Consider the following 21,389-nt stretch of genomic DNA (forward strand, 5'->3'; position numbering starts at 1 on the left):
GTAAAAATATTATATTTCAAGCAAGCAATGTTTTTCTTTAAAACTTTGTCATTAAGTACCCTTACCATACTCGGGGCTGGTTTCTTTTTTTCAGATCTGAAACGGTTGTTGAGAGAATGTTGTCTAACTGGATGTCTATTTGTTTATATCAGTACCTCAAGGTAAGAGTTGAAGTCTGTTGCCTGTGGGATTTCTTATCAGTAATACTTAAACATGCTGCATTGAGTATATCTTTTGGTGTTGCTTTACTTCATTTCCTTTCCTTTAAATAGGACAATGCCGGGGAGCCTCTTTATAAATTGTTCAAGGCTATCAAACACCAGGTAGAAAAAGGCCCAGTGGATGCTGTACTAAAGAAAGCCAAGTATACATTGAATGACACCGGCTTGCTGGGAGATGATGTAGAGTATACGCAATTGGTAAGCAGAGCATGATTAATATATTATAAAGCTATTTTCTTCTTTTAAAATTAAGTCCTGTAGTATTAAGTCTGTACATGCTTTTCTGGACCACTGTGATCTGCATAGAAATTCTGGTCATGGGTAGGACTGTCGATAGTTTGATGAAAGCAAGTCTCCAAGCAGGAAAATAGAATTATGAAGTATCTTCTAAGCGTTAAATCCAAATCCTGCCACTGTGGAATCCATTTCAGTAAATCCCTTTCATAATTTTCAAAGTCTGTCTGAACAGTGGTCAGGGTGTTTGGCTCCTTCCCTTTTCCCATCTAAATTAACTGGCAATTGATTTTTGCAGAATTCTTGCACTAGCATTATGCTTGGACCTCAGGTTGTCTTTCTCCCTTGCCATTGCTGCTCGTCAGCATATCAAACATGATTTTAGAGATCTTTTTATTAGTATATCAGGATGAGCTCCTCTGTAGTCCTGTGAGATGGCTCTGCAATCTCCAAAACACTTTATGAACCTATTTCTGCACTTGTCCCTGTGTGAGTCAAACTCTCCCGAACATGGGCAGCCCAACTGGCATTGGAAGGGGTTTATTTCCACCTAAGGAAATAATTCCCTAGAGTGATGAGGGGAACCTGCCTCTGCAGGCAGTTCTAGAGAGCCATGTTAGATGCCCCAGGAATTCCCCATCTGAGCTCCACCACACTCTGAATCTGATCACCAGTGCCATGCTCCAGTTCTCTTCTATTACAAATTCTGCTTTGACTTAATTTTGTTCACTGCCACAAATTTCCACCACTTTTTTAACCAGGCTCCAGCAGACGGATTCACTGTCTTTTTAAAAAACTGAAGCAGCCCACTCTTTAGCTGTTTAGGGAGCATAAATTCTAGTTTTACTCTTTCTGACAGTCTTGCTGGTTTTTTTCAGGATATGGTGTAATGAATATCAAAGATGCACAGACTGTCCTTCAAATGCCAACACAAGATTTTTTTTCCCTCTCTGATTTCTCTTTTATTGACATATTAGGAGCCATTTGTGGTTGTCTTCAACTGAGAAAGATGCAGTGACATATCTGCAGTGTGGAAATAATAAAAAGCTTTATTAAGTCCTGGTAAAAAAAAAAAAAATCACCATTTTGTGTATTCTGAAGGGATGCTGATGGGAGGGCTGATGCGAGGAGATTGCTGTAGGACTTTGACTCACAGAATCACTAGACTGTGACCTAGACTGCCTGGAGGAAAAGGGTGTGCTGGGCAAGAAGTAATATTTTAAGTTCAGTTGATACTTTAGGGATTAGTTGAGTTGTCATCTTCATATTTGAGCTGGAAGGGCCACCCATAGAAACCATGCTGACTGGCAGTGCTGGTTATATTTTCTCTGGTGTATGGAGAACAAAATTTACTTGCGCTGTACATCGTGTAAGATTTAATGGCAATAATTCTTTATTCAGTCTGTTTCTTTCCACAAAAAAAAAAAGCCAATGCCTGCAATTAAGCTAAATGAATGCAGCGTGAAAGCAGAAAATTTGTGTATGCAATCAGATGTGGGCACAACAAGCATACTAGCTAGATATTAAACATTATAATATTGTACAGTAGCAGTATTTGGTCCAGATTTACAGATTTCCCATCCAACAAAGATTGTGTGTGCGTGCATGGAAGATGCTGAGATATGTGTATATACTTAGAGGTATGATGAAAGATTATGAAGGGGGGGTTACTGTTGCTATAAGTTATTGGGATCTTTGGCATGATGATGACATTGTTGTGGTAACTGCGAACAGTTAGGGAGCATTTGTGCACCAAGGTAGGTTAAAGCGTGATTTAATTAGTTCACTTCTGCCTGAAAGTGAGACACGGTGGGAAAGTACGGTATAGAGCAGTTGTCTGCTCTCTAATTGTTCTTATTTAAAAGATGAATCTGTTTTGCATCACTGGCTACACAGACGTGCTGCATACTGAACCAGCAGCAAAATCATGTCTAATTACCATAAAGCTAATAGGAAAAGGAAGGTGAAATCTCATGATTAGTTTGAGAGTTCTGTCAAGGGACAGTGCAATCATGTTTAATTTGACTGCCGTATGGCATAGCTTTTCTTCACTGTTTAAAAATACCAGCCATGCAAGTTTATTTCTGAGGTTTGAGATGATAAATTCAGGCATTGTGGTTGGCAGGACCATATGTATCTGAGAGCTGCAATGCTTCGGATGTGCCTGGCCTCCAAAGCTACCTGACTGGCAAAAGATCCATGAGGGCTCTGAGCTGTTGTACCAATTCAGCTAGCGAAAGAAAGAGGCTTTTCATAACATCAATAGATGTTATGGTTTTGGTGGGTTTTTTCCTTCCGGGGACGTTTCCTGGTCATCACTTTCTCACTGGCTTTTGTCTGTATTAAAATTGACACCTATATAGCGAAGCTACTTTTAAAAAAATCTCTCTAGATTTCGCAAATTACAGGCTTTCACGAAATTCTCTTGAAAGTTAAAAAAGCCCATGTCAATGCTATCAGAAAACAGTAATGTTTTAAAACTAGCATAAACTACTTGGGTATATTTCCTGGAGCTATTAGAGTTATTGTGACAACAGTAAGCAGTAAATGAAGTCTCTGAACACCAAAGATGATATAAATGGCTTTTAGATATATATATGTGTGTGTGTATGTGTGCGTATTTATATATATCTAATGAACAGCTGGTCACAGGAGGTAAAGTTACGGGAGCTGAACAAGTCACTGCTCATCAGTTGAGCCATGTTAAATCACCATATGTACAGACCCAGTCTGCTCGACTTGAAAAGTAAAACCACAACCATGAAGACAGCGTAAAGGAAGGCAAAAGCGCACAATATTCCAGGAGTTCAGCATAGTTCAGCTCAAATGATTATTGGGAACTCGTTAAGTTTGGGAACTGTGTTACTTGTGCTTTTCTGCATTCCAGGTTTTCCGGCTATATGAGAAGCATGTAACTAGTCAGTGGTCCAGCTGCTTTGTGCTTGTGTGTCCCTCTTTAATAAATTCCCAAGACTCAATAATAGTAACATATAGGCACAAGTAAATCCATTCTGCATCTATTCTGCATGTTTTGTCACAGTGGGAGGAATTAGCTGGAATTTACGGTATCTGGTTGGCTGCATAACAGTGACAGATCCCTCACATAATCCATTCTCCCATTGTAAATAAGTGCTGCTGTGCAATAATCATTCCACAGTGAATTTTAGATCTTGTTTGCTTTTCAGTTGCCCAGAAAAACAGATTCGGAGGTAATTCAGCACTGATTTGTCTTAATAACCATGTACATTCTTTTTTTTTACAGACAGTAAATGTGTATGTACAAGATGGAGGAATCGATTCCATACCTGTGAAAGTGCTGAACTGTGATACTATATCACAAGTAAAGGAAAAGATAATAGACCAAGTCTATCGAAATATGCCATGTTCTCAGTGGCCAAAAGCTGAGAGTGTGGTTCTTGGTAGGTAGCTACTTGTGATACTATATTGAGCAGGTGAAACTTGTCGTTTGACTTTGTATTTTTCAAAAAAATGTCTAAAAAAGCAATTTATTGGTGTTTTTTTTTAAAAAAAAAGTTGAATTCATATTCAGCTGGATGCAAAAATACGGCATTTTGCAGCAATCTTAATATGCATGAAAAATGAATGCTTTCTTACAGAGTTCTTTTTCCTGACTCAAAGTTTTGCTGTTTTGTCATTAGTACGCAAAGAGCCTGTTAATGACTGTTAGCACAAATTTATTCATGTCTGACAGAGTCAATATCTCAGGTACTAATTAATGTGATAATGACAGCATGGACAATTAACTGATGGAGAAGTAATGATGCAATTTCAGAAACTGGTACCGATTTTGACTTGCCTTTATGATGGTTATTCAAAAGAATTATAACTTAGAGGAGCTGCGCTTTTAGGAGGTGATGAGCCATCCAGCCTCTGAAAATCATGCTCCTTGAAGGCTTTCAAAATTGCTGTTCTCTTCTTGAGAAAAAAAATAATTGACATAACTTAAAAGGCCTAATAATCTCATAATAAAAGGTCCAATTAATAGTTTTGCAATATCTTCATTACTGCCTTAATCTGAAAGTAGAGGATGCAATTCTTGCTCTTCAGAAAATCCTAGTAAATTACCTAAAATTGTCTTTTCTATTTCATACAAAGTCCTGTTCCTCTGTTTTGGACTGACAGCTGTTCTTATTATATATATTTGTAGTATTCTACGCAAATGAATTTAACTGTCTGTGGAAAATAATCAGAAGTCATGTGCATGGTTAGGAATAGTTCATGCAAACTTCTGTAATAAAGGCCAAACAATTAAGCAATAAAAACCACACTATCATGGCATGTGCCAAATTACTTCTTTTAATGTTACACAATGCGTCAGTAAGTCTCTAAACTGAAACATTCTTGGAGTAGTTATTTTTGCACATGGTTAAAAGCTGTTTTTTTCTCATTTTAATTACCCCTTAGAGTGGCGTCCAGGTTCTACTGCACAGATCCTCTCAGACTTGGATTTAACATCCCAGAAAGAAGGCAGATGGAAACGTATCAACACACTAATGCATTATAATGTAAGGAGGTGTTTCAGAGCAGTTGTTTGCATCTGTTAACTGTCCTCTAGTAATAAATAAAATCTTTATTTGTTTTTAGAGAAACTTCTGTGCTATATAAAGAATAAAAAAAACAAAACAAAACAAAAAAAAAACTAGCTTTGGGTCTCAGCAGTAAAAGCTTGGGACCGTGAAAGGCTAGGTCTAGACACATTGCCTAAACATCTTACCAAAACCACATCACCTAAATGCCAGCACTTTGGTTTCCTCATCATTGCAGTGTCCAAATCCAAATTCCCCTTTGAACATTCAAAAGCTCCTTTTTCTATGTCTCCTAGTCATCTTTTCTTTTCTCTACCACTTCCTACCCCTGAGAATTATCTTTGTCCTTGCTCTGCTGCTAAATAGATTTTGGGTTGGTCTGGTTTGTTCAGCAGCCCAGTCAGGAGAGCAGATGTTGATGGTTTTGTACTGTCTGTTTTAGGTTTCGTACTGTGCAAGCACTTGCAGTCCACTTACCTTCCCTTTGTACGCTATTTATTGCTTTCTAACAGCAGATATCCTGATTAGGAAAGATAGTTAGTCTTCCCTCAGAAAACAGACAGGTCCAGTTCTTCATGATAAACCCCATTTTTGTACAAAGGGCGCCCACACTGGATTGAGGAACCGCTAAAGTCTTGGAGATGTTTTTAGCATTTTCAGTAATCTCAGAGGAGGTGTCGATAGGATCTCTTATTAAAGGAGGGGGAGGGAGTCTGTTCCCAACTGCAGAGCCGGTTGCCCAAGAAGTCGTTAAAGGGCAGCATTAATCATAGGTCTAGATTCCTTGCAAAAGATTACAGAAACCGCAGTTTAGGTGTTAAGAAACAGGTTCAGTAGTGCATGCTTCTTTTGAATAACCTCCCTGTGTTTGCATTTTCAAAGGTCCGAGATGGTGCCACGCTCATCTTATCAAAAATGGGAATTTCCCAGCAGCCAGAGGATAATCAGCAAGATGTCCCCGGGGAAAGTAAGTATCCTGTGGCTTCACTGCCTCCCAAAATGCCTGGAAGTCAAAACCCACACGGAGAGAGTGACACTGCTCTCTTGATGTTGTTTGTCGAGCATGTCTGTGGAGCTAGGTATTCCCTGCCAGACTATATAGGGCTTACTTGTTGTGTTACCCACTGCACACTTGCCATGGTTTTCTTTGTGCTCATTATAAAAGCCTTAAATAATGGGGCTTTAACCATAATTTCTGTAAGTCCACACCCCGGCTTAATAGAAAGCACTCTTAGCAAACATTTCTTTGCATATTTTCTTTCTAATCCCACTGCATCTATAGTCAAACCATGTTTCATCTTTCCAGAGCTTTACCTCTTTTTCTCCTTCCTTCTTCCTTTTCTTACTTTCCTCTCCAAATTTCTCCCACTTCTTATTAGACTGAGAATTGAATGCAGTGTTCTAGACGAACCACAGTAGAGACCAGCTCCCCTCTCTCTGATGTAATGGATCTGATGTAAATTCTTTTATTGCTTTTCTTACAACTATGTTACCTTGCAAACTTGCCTCTGTACATTCATATTTTGTGTCTCCCTTCCTTCGAGAGATGTTTCATCAGCTACGCTAGCCTGGTTTTTCCAGGGTTTGTTGGTTGGCTTTGTTCATTCCATACACGTTCTCTCTTTAGATGCAGCGTTTTCCACAATTCCTTGGTTCTTTTTGAGGTTTGCAATCCACTGTAAGTTAGTGTCAGGAATGGCCTTATAATGTTTCTTCTCTTTAACATCACTAAAGCAGCTGTTGCATAATTCTTACATTGCTGTCTGCTACAGTATGCTGGACTTCTCAACACAAAAGACAACCTGTTAGCTTGCAACCCGTCTTTTAAAGCTTTTACTTCTACATGTTAGTATTCTGTCTAGACCGATTTCCTTTATCTCAAAACCTCTTGAGACACAATATCCGTTAGAGCCTAAAATGCACTCAGATTTTTATGGAAATATTTACTTGTCAATTTATGTTCTTTGTCACGTGTGTTTCCTTTACGTTTCAGATGTTCAGTTCTTCTTTTCTTTATCCTTATACTCAATTATTTTACACGAGGTAAAAGGTAGATTTATGGAATAATAATTGATGAGATCATTCTTCCTTCTATGAACTCATTTGCTAAGCTTTTCTGACTAGCACTGATTGCAAAAGCCATTGCTTCACCTAATAGTTTCATTCCTTTAAGCAGATTTACTGATCTTGGATTTAATAGGTTTTAAGGGCTGGGCAGTCAAACAGATTGGAAATAATATGCCAGAAATGTACATTTTTCAAGAAGATGGGACTCAGATGATAGCTCTGACATATATCGCTATTTAACAAAAATCTGCAGATTTCCATTTAATTTGTATTGAGTGTTGGCCAGGAAATTAGGACGGGCAGAATTACTTGCCATTTGCTTTTTACTCTGTCCTCCTGGATGCTTTCTGTTGCAACTTTTTCCAGCATCCTTGAAGGGTCTTCTGGTGGTCGTGGCTACACCTCTGCTGCTGTCCTCTCACCCCTTTACTGCAAGTGCCTGCCATAGTTGGCCAAGTGGTGACACAGCAGGTGCCAACGCTGCATGTTAACGTAAAAAGCCATCCAATTTAATAGAGAGGGCGGTGAAGTGCAGCCAGGCGATGAGCTGATTCCTAGTCCCTGCTCAGTTTGGTTGCACTGACTGCTGAGGTAACTGCGGAGGCGGTCGTCGCCTCCACTCTAGAGAATTGGACCAGGAATGGAGCCTGGTGGTGTCCTTAGCTCGCTTTGCTTTCTTTTGCTTTCTTTCAGGCAGTAGAGGACCAGACCATGTGGTTTTCTTTTTTTCTTGTTTTTTTTTTTTTTTCTTTCCTCTTTCTCTACAATTGTATCTCTAGCTATGATTCAGTATGATGAAGCTTCTTTCAGGCAGTAGAGGGCCAGACCATGTGGTTTTCTTTTTTTCTTGGGGTTTTTTTTTTTTTCTTTCCTCTTTCTCTACCATTGTATCTCTAGCTATGATTCAGTATGATGAAGCTCTTGGAACATACACGATCCGTACTCCCAAGATGAACTCCTTAGTTATATATGTGGCATACAAAATTGTAAAGGAAAAGCAGACTTCTGGGGACAGTGCTGTCACACGAGGGCTCTTGTACATGAGAGAAAAATCTGCAGAGAGAATTCAGATCCCAAAGTATGGAGTGAAGACGACTTCCACCATGTTTTTTCTCCACACCCTGTCTTGCATCATGGTAGTGTACAAGTTTGGGAAGACAGCGTTTGTGCCTGGCTAGCCCATTTTCTTTAATGCCAAAGGGTCCTCAGAGCTATCTGGTGCCAACTTGTTCTTTTGGAAAGCTATGAAATGTTACAAAGCCAGTGCAAAGCGAGAGCCCGCAGTGACAGTGATTTGTGAGACGCTGTGTATGAAAGCGAGAGGAGAGGATCAGAGGCTTCCCCTCCCACACACACACATCTATATGACACAGGGATTTACAGGGTTGGCATAAATAGAAATCCTATCCCAGCTCTATGAATGAGGCTTGTGACGAAGTGGGTTTCCTTTTATTCAGAGTCTCTCATTAACTTGCACCTTTTCAATTGAGAAGTGTCAGCTGAAGCCATTGACTGTCTGCCAGAGCACTAGGCTTTGCACAGGACAAAAATGTAAAACCATGTTCAGAGATGTTGCTCTAAAACCTGGCATTGCTTCCATGCTGCTTTTGATTCACAGCTTCTAACAGGAAGACGCTAGAAGCTGGAGGTTGTGGCAAATTAAATGCGGCATCTTTCTGCTTCTGGAGATAATAAATGCAATTACTAGTTTGTATCAAGATGGAGAACATTTTCAGTGATTTCATGCTAGTATTTCTGTACTGAACTATCAGCCAAAGCAACACGCTCTGTTTTTCTGGGGTTTTTCTCTGTTGTTTTGGGTTTTTTTTTTCCTTTTTTAATTCTGAATAAAAATAGACAGAGGGTTGCAGATCAAAAATACTGATTAACAGATCCGTGTAGGGCAGCCCTTCCCTCACCTCCACGAAGCGGTGTGTTCACAGTGGGGAGGAGACTGGAAGGAAGCTAATTTGCTGCAGGCCACGCAAGGGGAAAGGGGCTGTGTTGCCTGTCACCACCTCACTTCCTTCCATCAAGTTTACATCATGGTTCATACCACTATAATTAGACAGCGCAATCAATATTTGGCATTAACTCACACCCAGCCACCCCACGTGTTATTTCATATTGGCCAAAGAACGCCCAAAGGTCAAGACAAAGAGTTTGGGGGGAAGCATTTGACCCAGCGGGTGCAGTCTTCTCCCCGCCTACAGCTTGACACGTAATGTGGCTACTGCAATGCAAAAGGAGGTGTTTTCCACTATCTTTTATTTTCTTCACCTCCTACTTTTCCATTGGAGAAAATATCTCACAGAAAAGTTATTTTCTCTTAGCAACCGTACTGCTGACACGTTTTGTTGCCCCATGTTCTGAATTTCTCTTCCTCTTTCTTCCTGCTATTTTTAGCAATGAAGTGGGATCTTTGTGTTGCAGAAGTTCATCTACTTGCACTGTAGTCTCTTAATCCCTACTTTCCTATGAAATAACTACTATTTTGTTGTTGCTAAACAAACACGGGCCAAATTAAGCTGCACGTAAGGGCCAGTAATCGCAGTGGAAGCCCCTTTTGTTGTTTCTTTTCTCTCCAAAGTTAAACTGGGCCATATACCATCGGGAGGGCAAAGAGAGGATAAATTCCTTCAAATCAAAGGAGGAATTAGAAGTGTACCAAGTGACTGACTTAAGGCTGGAAAATAGTTTCTGCTCTAACTGCGTGATTTGATCTATTAATTTACAAAAGTAAATAACAGGCATTGAAAAAGAAATTCCAGACTTTCGGCCCAGCAGTGGTTCTTACTGTACTGGCGGATGACTGCTATGAATGGTATCGATTGCGAAATCATAGCTGCTTCAAAATAAAGTGATAGCTTTTATTTCTTTCTTGCTTCGTTCACATGAACTTCCAAGTGAAATTAAGGACTCTCAAAGGACAATGTGATTTAATGTGGGATTTATGTTTTTCCCCTACCTGATTAAAAAGAAGTAAAGGCCCCAGAAGACTCCATAGCTAATGCTTTTCATGAGGGTATATGAAGGAGATTCAAGCAGAAGTGTTGGCTTGGCCAGAGTACATATAAGTGTTTTTTTCCCCTGTGCTGTAAAATATCAAACATACATGCAAGCTGTTAAATTTCATGTAGCTGTTGAGGAACTTAGTTAATAAACTACTATGGCCAAAAATTTGAAAGGACAAAGTTCATTCAATTAGAAACTGATATTTTCTGCTGTAACTGGGATTCAATTACGCTAGATACATATATTAAAGTATAAAACTTAGCAGTAATGCAAAATAATTAGTGCAATAGGGTTGAATCACAATTTTTACAGGAAAAATAACTTTCACATTTTTAAGACTTCAATGATTTTAAATGCACCGATTCAGTAACTTCCAGTGGAAAAGTGCCATCGATTTTAGGGACTATGCCAAGTAGATATAAAAATTCAGAAATGCAAGGAAGAATGAGCATAACCAGGAGACTTGAAACTAAGTTTGTGACACTGAGTCTCTTTTCAAGGGAAATTAATTGCAAGTTAGAACAATGGTATCATCTCCTTTAGAACCGTTCGTAACAGAAGATTCTCAAGCATAGAGTTTGTCTGAACATTCACGTTGATGCTGAAATCCAAAACTCCCCTTATTCCACTATGTGATTGTTGCACTAAGCTCAGGGACCAGATGCATAACCGAGCCACGGCTGGCGTAGCGAGGCGCTGTAATCAGATGAGCTGTCATTAGCATCCAGGTGCTTACTCCTGTTTCGGCTATATGGTTACAGACTTGATGTGAGTCTCTTTCTCTGGTTTAAGCTATGCATACTGACAAACAAATTTCTAAAACATCTTATAATGGATCATGAATTTGTTGCAGTCATTACCTCTGTCTGCTGGAGTTCACCTCCTCTCAGCAAACAAGTTTGTCCTTCTTTCACCTACGAAGTCAAGTGGTGCTGATAAAGGGAGCTTTGAACTGAGGGACCATACTTAGAACTTAGCATTTAGGGTAAACATATAAATTGTAATGGTGATACCTAGAAAAAAAGGTTGAGATCATAAATTCTTAAATTGCCACGCCAAATTCACCAGAGCTGCTACAACAATATCTTGCCTTGTACCAGAGTAGGCTGCGATTGCTTTTTCTGTGCTCTGAGTTTCTGTAACTTGATCATATCTCCAAGAATTCACAAAGGGGGAGAGTACTTCAGTGTGTGGACCTCAAAAAATGCACGTACTGTGCTTACATGACTGAACAGGAGTTTCCTTGTTGTGTGATTCCTTCCTCCCCCTTTGCTCTTGACAAAAGCAAGCTTTTTCAGTTTACATATTATTGAACATTTAGTACTTGAGTTGTATGTGTTGGCCAGGAACAGAGCAATCTAGATCCTCTTGGCAAGAGGACAGGTATGTTAAGGATAGGGAACAAAGATCTTCCATGTACTCATGTATATGATTATTTTTGTGGTGCTGTTTTGGGTGTGGGGCGTTTTTTGTAATTATTGCGATTGTTGTTTCTAGGGCATGCACTCCTGGAAGATGAAAATAAGGTCTGGCATCTAGTCCGGCCAGTAGATGAAATAGATGAAGGTAAATCAAAGCGGGGCAGCGTGAAAGAAAAAGAGAGGACCAAAGCTATTACAGAAATCTACCTGACCAGACTTCTTTCTGTGAAGGTAGGGCTCATATGTGCCATGGTTACACCTTACTTTTATAGATTTTGAGGTACAACTGAAGAAAATGGTGCAACTATTATGCAGCATTTGGCTGCAATTTTGAATATGTGTCATGTACATACAAGCTGGTGTTCAGGGCTTCAAGTGATTAATATGCCCTGAGGAACAATGCTGGGAAAGAGCTAAAGTGTAACTCCCAATCAAAGCTGAGAACCGTGATTATGTGTTCATTAAATAAGGATTCTTCTTACAAGACAAAGATGGATATTCTCTTCTGTGTCACCTGTTTAGATAATATTTTGTTGGGCTTTCTTTCAAACCAAATGCTTTATAAACTGCTACAGAGCCTTCTATTTCCCTGTTCTTGTGTGTGACCAATGCTGCAGTATAACCTAGAAAAATAGAAATGTTTCCATATAATAATAGTCCTTTTAGGGTATTTTTGGTGTTTATACCGCAGAATAGATCAAAATAATATTGCGAAGCATTCCTCCTTGCAGAAAGAATTGAGAATAATGTGTTTAATGACCCTGAAGCCAGGCTCCTCGTGAAAACGAGGGTGGTCTGGCTCCAGCTAAGGCCATTTGTCCAAATGTGAAAGTGGATGTGAAGGCAAGTCTGTGCATAGATGACACAGACTCAGGACAAAGAGCCAGCAAAATGCTCACATCCCTCTCTTCTGTTAATAACTCCTTTGAAGCTGCTGCTTTTCTCTTCCCAATAGCCAATTTATAGATTATTACAGTCTGGAGCTTTACTAACTCATACAGAGCTGGTGGGGTGTTCTGGCTGGGACCACAGCTACCCCTACAACCCAAGGACTGTCGATGTGTTCTTGCTGACAGCAGTGGCTTAGGGTTCCTTGCCTTCTCAGTCCCTGCCCTGTTCTGAGGCTGGCAGCTGGAGTGACGGTGAGAGAGAGGATGCAGCTCTTCAGATGTGCCTGCAGGGCCAACCAGCTGAGTGGGGACGAACTGCATGTGGCTTCAACGGGCTCATCTCTGAAACAAGGGGACAGTCTCTGAGGTCACAGTCTGTAAGGTCCAGGCAGAAGAAGGAATCCAACCAAGCACACAGCCCTCCTGGGAAGCTTCACAACTTGGGCTTGGTGGAGCTGGGCCAGACTGAGTGTCTGATGGGACCCAAGTGCTTGCCCTCAAACAAAAAGTTAAATGCTTACTGGTGCTTTTCCCTCTCAGTCTCTTTCTAAAAATTCTTGGATGGGGCTGTGAGCAACCTGATCCAGTTGAAGATGTCCCTGCTCACTGCAAGGGGGTTGGACTGGATGACCTTTAAAGGTCCCTTCCAACCCAAACTATTCTATTCTATTCTATCATTCCACGATTTTTCCGTCAAGCAGAAAGCACACCTTTCTGTGCAAACCGTAGAATAGTTGGTGAAGTCGCAGCCTTTCAGGCTAGAACATAAAATTGTTCTCTAGAAGGTCTTTACTGCTTTAGCATTTGCAAGGTCACTGCAGCAAGAAGTTGCTTGTTTTTTGTCACCTGGTGCCCTTAGCACTCAGGATGAAGGCCATCAGTGACTGCAACTGGATTATAGGCTGTTAGTGTCAACAGGAATAGAAGATTCTAGGATGGCACCGAGTTCAGCCTGTAACACAAACGTAATAGATTTTTTAAAATTTGCTTCTAGGGGACACTTCAGCAGTTTGTAGATAACTTCTTTCACAGCGTGCTGAACTCGAACCATGTGGTGCCACCAGCTGTGAAATACTTCTTTGACTTTCTTGATGAGCAAGCAGAAAAACATGACATCAAGGATGAAGATACCATTCACATCTGGAAAACAAACAGGTATGGTATGAGCAGAGTAATACTTGTATTGCAGAGAATTGAGAGTGTAATTCCCCAGTATGTACCTGCACTTTTACCACAAATCAAAGTATATATAATTTATAATTCTCGGAATCATTTTAATTGAGATAATATGTTTATATGATCAAAAGAATCCCCTGTAAACCTAGAAACTGCAAAAATAAATTCAGCCTACCTATGGGGTTGTCACTGGCAGATTGACCACTTTAATTTTTGTCTTTCCTCAGAGAAGAGGAAAGCAAGAGGCAAATGGGACTAGATTTACCTGTCAAAGCACAAAATCTAATAAAATACTACTCGGGTAGTTTCTCTAACCACGCAGACATCTTCTCTTGCTATTTTGGGACACTTGAGATCCTTCTCAAATGAGTTTTTCTGTGAGAGATGTAAAGGCTTGGTTTTCAGACATGGAAACCAGGCAACAGATAGCTTGTATAAATGTTGAAACATAAAATTAAGCTTCACTGTCATGCGATCAAAATGCAAAACCCATACTTAATTTCATGTGATTTGCTTGTTGTAGAACATTTATTGTGTAAAAGGATTATTTATCTTTTTCCTTGCTTTGCAGCCTGCCTCTTAGATTCTGGGTAAACATACTGAAAAATCCCCATTTCATCTTTGATGTTCATGTTCACGAAGTAGTGGATGCTTCCTTGTCAGTCATTGCACAGACTTTCATGGATGCTTGCACAAGAACAGAGCACAAATTAAGCAGAGTAAGTGATTTGCATTCTACATCCTGACTACGCTCATGCTTGACAAGACAAAGGGCATCCTCATAGACAATGCCCATTCTCTGAGGAGATACAGCCTTGATAGTTTCTTTTTAGTTTTATAATGAAGTTAGCATTTCACCACTTAACAGGTTGGTGAAGGTGTCAGCGTTACTATGTAGCCTGCCAATTGGTATTTATAAAAAAATGAGAAAATAGGAACTGCTTTTATAAAAAGCAAGTTTAAGAACTGATTATTTCATGCCCACCAATAATGCGGTATTGTTTTGCATTGATATATTTGTAAAACTCAACAGTAATGCCGTGTGCAAACATCATCCTTTTAGGACAAATAGTCCCACCAATGTTAATAAGCATCCAAGTGTTTATATCTGTAAAGCTCAAGTGCATGTGAATATAAAGGCTTGATCTTAAGTTCTTGAATTTCTTTTGCTTCCTAGAGATGTTCATAAATCAACCAAGTTTCTCTCTATTATATATTTTTTCAGGATTCTCCGAGTAACAAATTACTCTACGCAAAAGAAATCTCTAACTATAAGAAAATGGTGGAAGAGTAAGTATAGATTCTTTTCACGCTTTTTTGGAGTTGTTAAGGCTTTAAGCCGGTGTAAGAGGAAAAGCGAATGCTGAGGTAGTCAAAGTCAACTGTTGTCAAATCTTAAAAATTTTACACCTGAATGTTAAAATGTTCCCTTGGTGGTGGCGGTGGCAGCGTTGAAATGAAGCGCTGTTATGACCCAGTGCATGTTCGTGTCTGTGCAGACAGATGGATAGATTTATTCAGGAGAAAACATGATGGTGTTTTCTGCAGTGGTTGTTGTTACCCATACGATCTGTCTAACCAATGCTGCACTTCCATAAGTCAGTAGAGATCAAATCCTGAAAACATTTTCACAAACACATTTTTTCTATTCCATCTCTGACGTTACTCATTTACTGATTGGCAATTGTGTGAATACCACGGAAGATCTGCCGCAGGACAAAGCTCTTGCTAGCTGATGACTTCAAAAGTTTGAAGACCTAAAATAATCATCAGCTGCAATTATAAATAGATTTCTTTCCTGTGGTATGGCCCTGTACCATCAGGTACAATTTGCCTCTGTTGTGAAGGTACTAATGACTGTTGGAAGGCGGGATTACTAAAGGAATCATTGGTCTGTTGTGGTAGAGCATCTCCTGCATTATTAGGAAGCGTGTTTAAAATTATTGCAAATTGAAAGACAGTTGCCAGGAAATCACGGTGTATTTCACCTAACTGAAAGTCTGTTTTCTTCTGTTGCAGTTACTACAAAGGTATTCGTCAGATGGTGCCAGTTAGTGACCAAGACATGAATACCCATCTAGCAGAGATTTCTAGGGTAAGAATAAATTCCATTTTCTTGCCCTGAAATTGGAGCCAAGTATAGCACTGGTTTTCTTTGTCTTCTCTTTCTAACTCAACCAGTGGGGTTTTTGTATGTGCAAACATCAAACGAGTTATTTCATAAATCTCTGAAATACTCCTGTTTAGTGTAGTCGTGCCTTTTAGCCCTTTGAAGTGTTGATTATTGAATGGACCCGAGAATGGTTATCATCACTAATCTCTTTGAGTGGTGTAGGTGCCAGAGCAAAGTGTTCGTATTTTTTCACATCCGTTGTGGAAAAATGATAGCACTCTTGAATTGTGTTTTCTCTCCACAGCATATAGAGGACTTGTTAGCATTGATCATGCTGATAACAAGTAATGACTGAACTCAGAGTACTACCACAGGAAAAATTAGATTCCAGAAATGAAAGAGGAAGCACATACATTAAGTATAGCCTACTTTAGAGCTGTCTATACGAGGGCAATACTTCTGCTTTACAGTGTGTGTGAGGAGCTCACCATGTGCTTGCTCAGTGGCACTTTTTGCGTTCTAGGTTATTGGGGGTTACCTCTCATGGAGAAGAGCAGAGGGGGGGCGTTGCTAGCTGGGGACTCTGGTTGGAGACTGGTGGAGCACAAACATTGCAAAACCTGCTTCAGCCTTGGAAGAGCCTGTCCGCTCTGCAGCGCAGCTTAGCTAGAGCAGGCTCATGCCTTCGAAGCACTCGATTTAACTTGGAGAACCAGGAGAGGCCCTCACCAGTCTTAAAAGATGTTGCTTAGCCTGAGCAAAGAGAGACAGTGTACTTACTGGCTGGTTTGCTCATTTGCTTAATTTAGTTGAAGACTTCTAGAGTAAGGAGGATGTTTGGGGAATTTTTTGTGGTTTGTTTATTTCAGTGCCCTTAGGACCAAACATTTTGCAGATCAACATCCTCATGAGAGCATTTCTATTTTCATTCACTACAAAACTCATCTGCAGTGACATTTCATTTTCCAGTTCACTTTATTTATTACACAAATGGAGATGTCTATAAAATTAAAACATTTGGTGATTAAAAGTAAATTCAGTAGGATGTTTTAACATCAGCAGAATATGTTGATCCTTTCTATTTACATTATAAATTATGATAAAAATTAATATGGAAGGAGTGATTGAACATCGCAAATTTTGGCCGGCCTCTAGAAATTACTCTTATAGAGCAAGGAAAGACAGATGTTTCTCTGCTGCTTTATGCCTTGGGTAATCATTTATGCCAGTAGTAATATTTTGCAATTCTTCATTTTCTTAACTAACTTAAAAGACTAAAGGCATAGCTAAAGACTTCAATCCTGTACGTTTGAATGAAAAACATCTGTTTAGACAGGTAGAGCACATTCACTAAGTTAAATGTCGGGGGGGAGGGGGAGGAGGAAGAGGGAATGGAAGGGTTGTTTCCTGCTTCATTTAAAGTCCTTTTTCTCTCTGTCTCTCTCTGCCCCCCTTCCCCTTTTCATCTTCATGATTCACATGGCTTCTTCCAAATGTACATGTGCTCATCATCTTGATGAGTTACACCTTTGCTGTAGTGAGGTGTGAATAATTTCAAAGAGTTAAAGAGAGCCGGAGAAAGGATTTCAAACAGCCATGACACTGACAGAACCAATGCTTAATAGCTCTACAATACGTAGATTGTACTGAGTAAATGCTTTAGTTATACATAGCCATGTTGTTAACAGATGTTTGAGCTGTAGGCTGTGGTGTGACGTTCAGAGTTCAAAATATTTTCCACCTCCAGTGTTAGAGTTGTGGGCAGGCTGGAAAAACACCAGCGGGAAAGTCTTGATCTAAAAATGACTGAACAAAACTTTTCTCACCCCTTTTTTTTCTGCCCCAACTGTCATTTAACAAAAGCTCCAAGATGCAGAGCTTGCATTTGGAAATCTTGTATATTGTGTCCAACAGTTGAGCGTGTGCATAACTTCCAGCTGTCTGTTATCGTGTTTTGACACGTTTGCTGCCCGTTTGTGTTGTTTAACAGGCACATACCGACTCCTTAAATACGCTTGTGGCTCTACACCAACTCTACCAGTATACTAACAAATACTATGATGAGGTAAGTTGCGGCTTTTGTTTTCCTTTTTTAATATCAATGGTAAAAAAGTTATGAAGGCTAACATCAGTCTAAAGGAACAACTTCTGGGCTTCCCTGGATAATCAGGTAAAAGCAATGCTGAACAGAAAGCTCTAACTTTGCAGTTATCCACGATGCTTGGCAATTACACTGGTCAAGGGTGTGTTCTTACTAATGAACAATTTCGTTATGGGCTATCTGGTTTTGGTAGTGATAGTTTAACAAGATCTGTAAGAGAAACAGATTTAAAAATCATTTCTTTTCAGTTCTACCATCCTAATTCCTAACAATTAGAGCATAAGAATGTCACTGAGCAAAAAGCAGTTGCCAGAAGTATATCAGGTTTCAAGCCAGCTTTTTTTTTATTAGGAACAATCCATTAAACTTGTTTTGCTTGTAGGAATGGGGCCATGCCTTTTTTATCAGTTAAGATGCACTTAAAACTTCCATGCGTGCTACCGTCCCTGTTTTGCCGTGCCAAATGAAGTGCCTGCCCTAGGTAAACCAGAGTAGAGTAACTGCTGAATACAGCCTCATTCAAAAGAAGGCTTACAGATTCGGTCCAAAACGTTTCTTAGGTTTTTCACGCCCTGTGGAAAGGAGGACAAAGAATATCCCAGTGTATCTGGGCTGCGGCTATGGCTCTCCAAACTTAATCTGAAAACAAAAAGAGAGAAGGAAACTTTTATTCAAAGGTTTCCATGGAAATGAATGCCTCCAGAAAACTCTCAGAATTAAATCAAAGCAAGTAGGAACAGATGCTGACTCAAAAAGGAGTACAGCACATGTGAGCTCTCTTCGGTTTGTCTTGCACCTCAGCACAGCTCGTGTTTTCACTTTAGCACTAAAGGCAGTGAGTCTCATCCTCAGTGTCACCGCAGCTGCTTTGTACAGGAGCAGCCAGGTTGTCGCAGCTTTTAAACAGATGTAAGCAGGGAAAACCAAATCAGCCTGAGAAGTCTTGCAAGGAGGGTCAGTGGGGGAAGCGGCCAGGGGAATGCAGGCCAACCCGATGGCGTTGGTTTCCTCGCCCCTCATCCCAACCAGCACTAACCCAGCTGGCTTTCAGTGCCCTCCCAAACCGAATGTGTCCGTGGCCTGACCCCTTACAGAAACACTCAGAGACCCTGGATGACAGATGAACCGTAAGGCCCCGATTCTTCCACGCCCCTGTGGCCCTGCTTCCACCCATGGTTTCACGTTTGGTGGCAGGTGCAGGTGGACTCACCAGCCCATGGGACTTCATCAGTGGGAGGCCAGCAAACCCCAGTGCGTAGCTGCAGCTCTTCACGTATGTCACTGTATAACAACAAGGTGCATCTGATGAAAAGGCTGCTAATTCGGAGTTATGGAGATAATCTGTCAAGAACCATTCAGTAAAATTAATCGAGCTTATTTATTTTCCATGAAAATGTTTTAATTTGCATAAATTGGAACATTTTGCAGCTGCCCTTGTCTTTATTACTGACGCAGTGGTTCCCAGCATGCGCTGTACCTTCTGCATCTCTGCAGGGCTTGACAATGACTAAGTGGGTACATCCTAATTGTCCACATTTATATGAAGGATATATTCACCAGCAGAGATAATCATGAATTATTTAGTCGAGATTTGAGGAGTTACAGCTAGACGTGATTGTTTAAATTAAGGGAACAATATCAAATTAAATTAGGCCCAATTTAAATACTGTAATAAGTGTTTATTAACTCTGTCTTATAAAAATGTTTTCACGCTTTAAAAACAAATCCATTAAAACAATTATTTCTAAACAAATTTGCTCTAGTGTTTGAAACTCAAACACTATACCAGCCCCGCAGAGTGAAATTATTGGCGAGATTGATACTGGCTGCATTAATCTCCATTGTCAGGGATTGGCAAGAAGTAGTAAGAACCGCAGGTAGTGAGAGGCAAACTCTTATTTCTCCCGTTCTTGTACTTGCACGTTTATACAGTATTTAAACAGAGCTAAAGGTTTCCGCTTGATTACAGTGTCTGACTTTTATTAATAAAGCCAGTCCTAGACAAGGAGCAGGTTTGCCGTGTAACACGTTCTCCTAATGGAGAAATCTAATGGTTGGTGGAAAAGTTTCCCTAAAGGATGGTGGAAATGAAAACCTTTCGAAACCTTTGAAATTTGATATTGAGAAGCCCTAAAAAACTCTATTTGAAGAAAAGCCTTCTCATAACAGTTGACCTTTTCTAGCTCTTGTTTTCAAATCCCTTGTGTCTTAGAGTCATACCTTCTTCTATGGATATATATATATGTATATTCCGTGCAGCGGAGGCTGCGTGCGGGATGCTGGGGGGCCTCCTCTGACGAGCTCTTTGCTTCCTGAGCTCCATGGTGCTGGGCCAGAGTCTCAGCATTTCTTGCCGGCAGCTCCCTGATGCTGGGGCCAGACCGTTTTCTTCATCACGTTGCCTACAGACACAGGAGACCTTGCGTGGCCCTACCTAATGCCTGTGCGTGGACCACCCAGGAGCTTCTTGTAACCAAAGCTCGTGGGTATGGGGCTTAATTATTGCTGGTAAATGACCCTTAAGCCTTTTAGGGTGCACTGTAAGTAAAAGCACTGTTTCTGAAATAGCTACGAAGACAGTTTTCCCCCTGCCTGCTCCATCTTGGAATGTAGTATTTCACAAGGTAAAGTACTACCTATTAATTTGCTTGGATCCCAGCATAATGGGAAACATTACAGCAACTTAGATAAAGGAAGGGAGACGATCATTTTTATTGCCTTTGTGTAAAAATAGAACGTGGGCCCTACTAGATGGACTTTATCTTTGGTACAGGGTGAACGCAAAAGACTCTTTGCAACCAAAGTAGTACCAAACACTTGGTCCGGGAACTATGTAGTGTATTTTAAGCTAAATGATTCTAAACATTCTGTGTTTATTTCTTCCAGATTATAAATGCACTTGAAGAGGATCCAGCTGCACAAAAAATGCAGCTTGCCTTCCGTTTACAGCAAATAGCAGCTGCGTTAGAGAATAAAGTGACTGACCTTTGACTCAAAAGCCGCAATAAAGAAATCTGATCTGAAGATGTTCAAATTCATTCTTCCTGTTAAGGAAATAGTGTTCTATTTTTTAATGTAAAATTACAACTTTAAATGAAAGATTTCATGGTTTTTTGATAGCAGAGGTGTAATGTAAAAAATTTTTACTGTAAATTATGCTTCTAATTAAAAGCTGTGTTGTGTGTAAATGAATCTTCTGTGGGAAGGAGAGTCCTTTGGTTGGGGGCAGGGTGGGGGGTGGAAGAAGGAAAACCTATAGTTTGTTTAATTTAGTAGAATCTGAGACATCAGCATTTAGGATTCATTATGCAAGTAAATTCACTACTATAGCATCCTTTCTACGTTAAGCAATATTTGTTCTAGGAAGACAATAGCATACTCAGAGACACATGCAATATCCCCTTTTGTTTTGATAACTGGAAATTGACTTCCGCATAGCTCTAAAACTTAGTCTGTGCTCATACCGAACATTGTGAACAACGTGTCTGATTTCTCTGCAAGACCTGAGAATGGGATTTGCTACCACAGGTAGTTCTTAATTTAATTATTTATGTCCCTGGTGATGCACAGTATTGCACCCGCCACAGTTGGCTGCGACAGAAAT

The 21,389-nt window shown here is 40.1% G+C and overlaps 1 protein-coding gene across 1 annotated transcript in view; it reads left to right on the plus strand.

Moving 5' to 3' along the window:
• PLXNB2 (plexin B2) overlaps positions 1-20,776 on the plus strand; it is a 117,983-nt gene extending 97,207 nt beyond the window's left edge. The window contains exons 25-36 of the mRNA XM_009638163.2: positions 95-161; positions 273-419; positions 3,718-3,874; positions 4,881-4,981; positions 5,885-5,969; positions 11,582-11,736; positions 13,390-13,550; positions 14,143-14,290; positions 14,797-14,861; positions 15,591-15,666; positions 17,675-17,749; positions 20,672-20,776. Of these exons, the coding sequence (XP_009636458.2) occupies positions 95-161; positions 273-419; positions 3,718-3,874; positions 4,881-4,981; positions 5,885-5,969; positions 11,582-11,736; positions 13,390-13,550; positions 14,143-14,290; positions 14,797-14,861; positions 15,591-15,666; positions 17,675-17,749; positions 20,672-20,776 (1,342 nt within the window). The remainder of the gene's footprint in view (positions 1-94; positions 162-272; positions 420-3,717; positions 3,875-4,880; positions 4,982-5,884; positions 5,970-11,581; positions 11,737-13,389; positions 13,551-14,142; positions 14,291-14,796; positions 14,862-15,590; positions 15,667-17,674; positions 17,750-20,671) is intronic.
• The last annotated feature ends 613 nt before the right edge of the window (positions 20,777-21,389 follow it).

This window comes from Egretta garzetta, unplaced genomic scaffold (assembly GCF_000687185.1).
Source record: "Egretta garzetta isolate BGI_Z169 unplaced genomic scaffold, ASM68718v1 scaffold64, whole genome shotgun sequence".
In the NCBI taxonomy this organism is placed as follows: domain Eukaryota; kingdom Metazoa; phylum Chordata; class Aves; order Pelecaniformes; family Ardeidae; genus Egretta; species Egretta garzetta.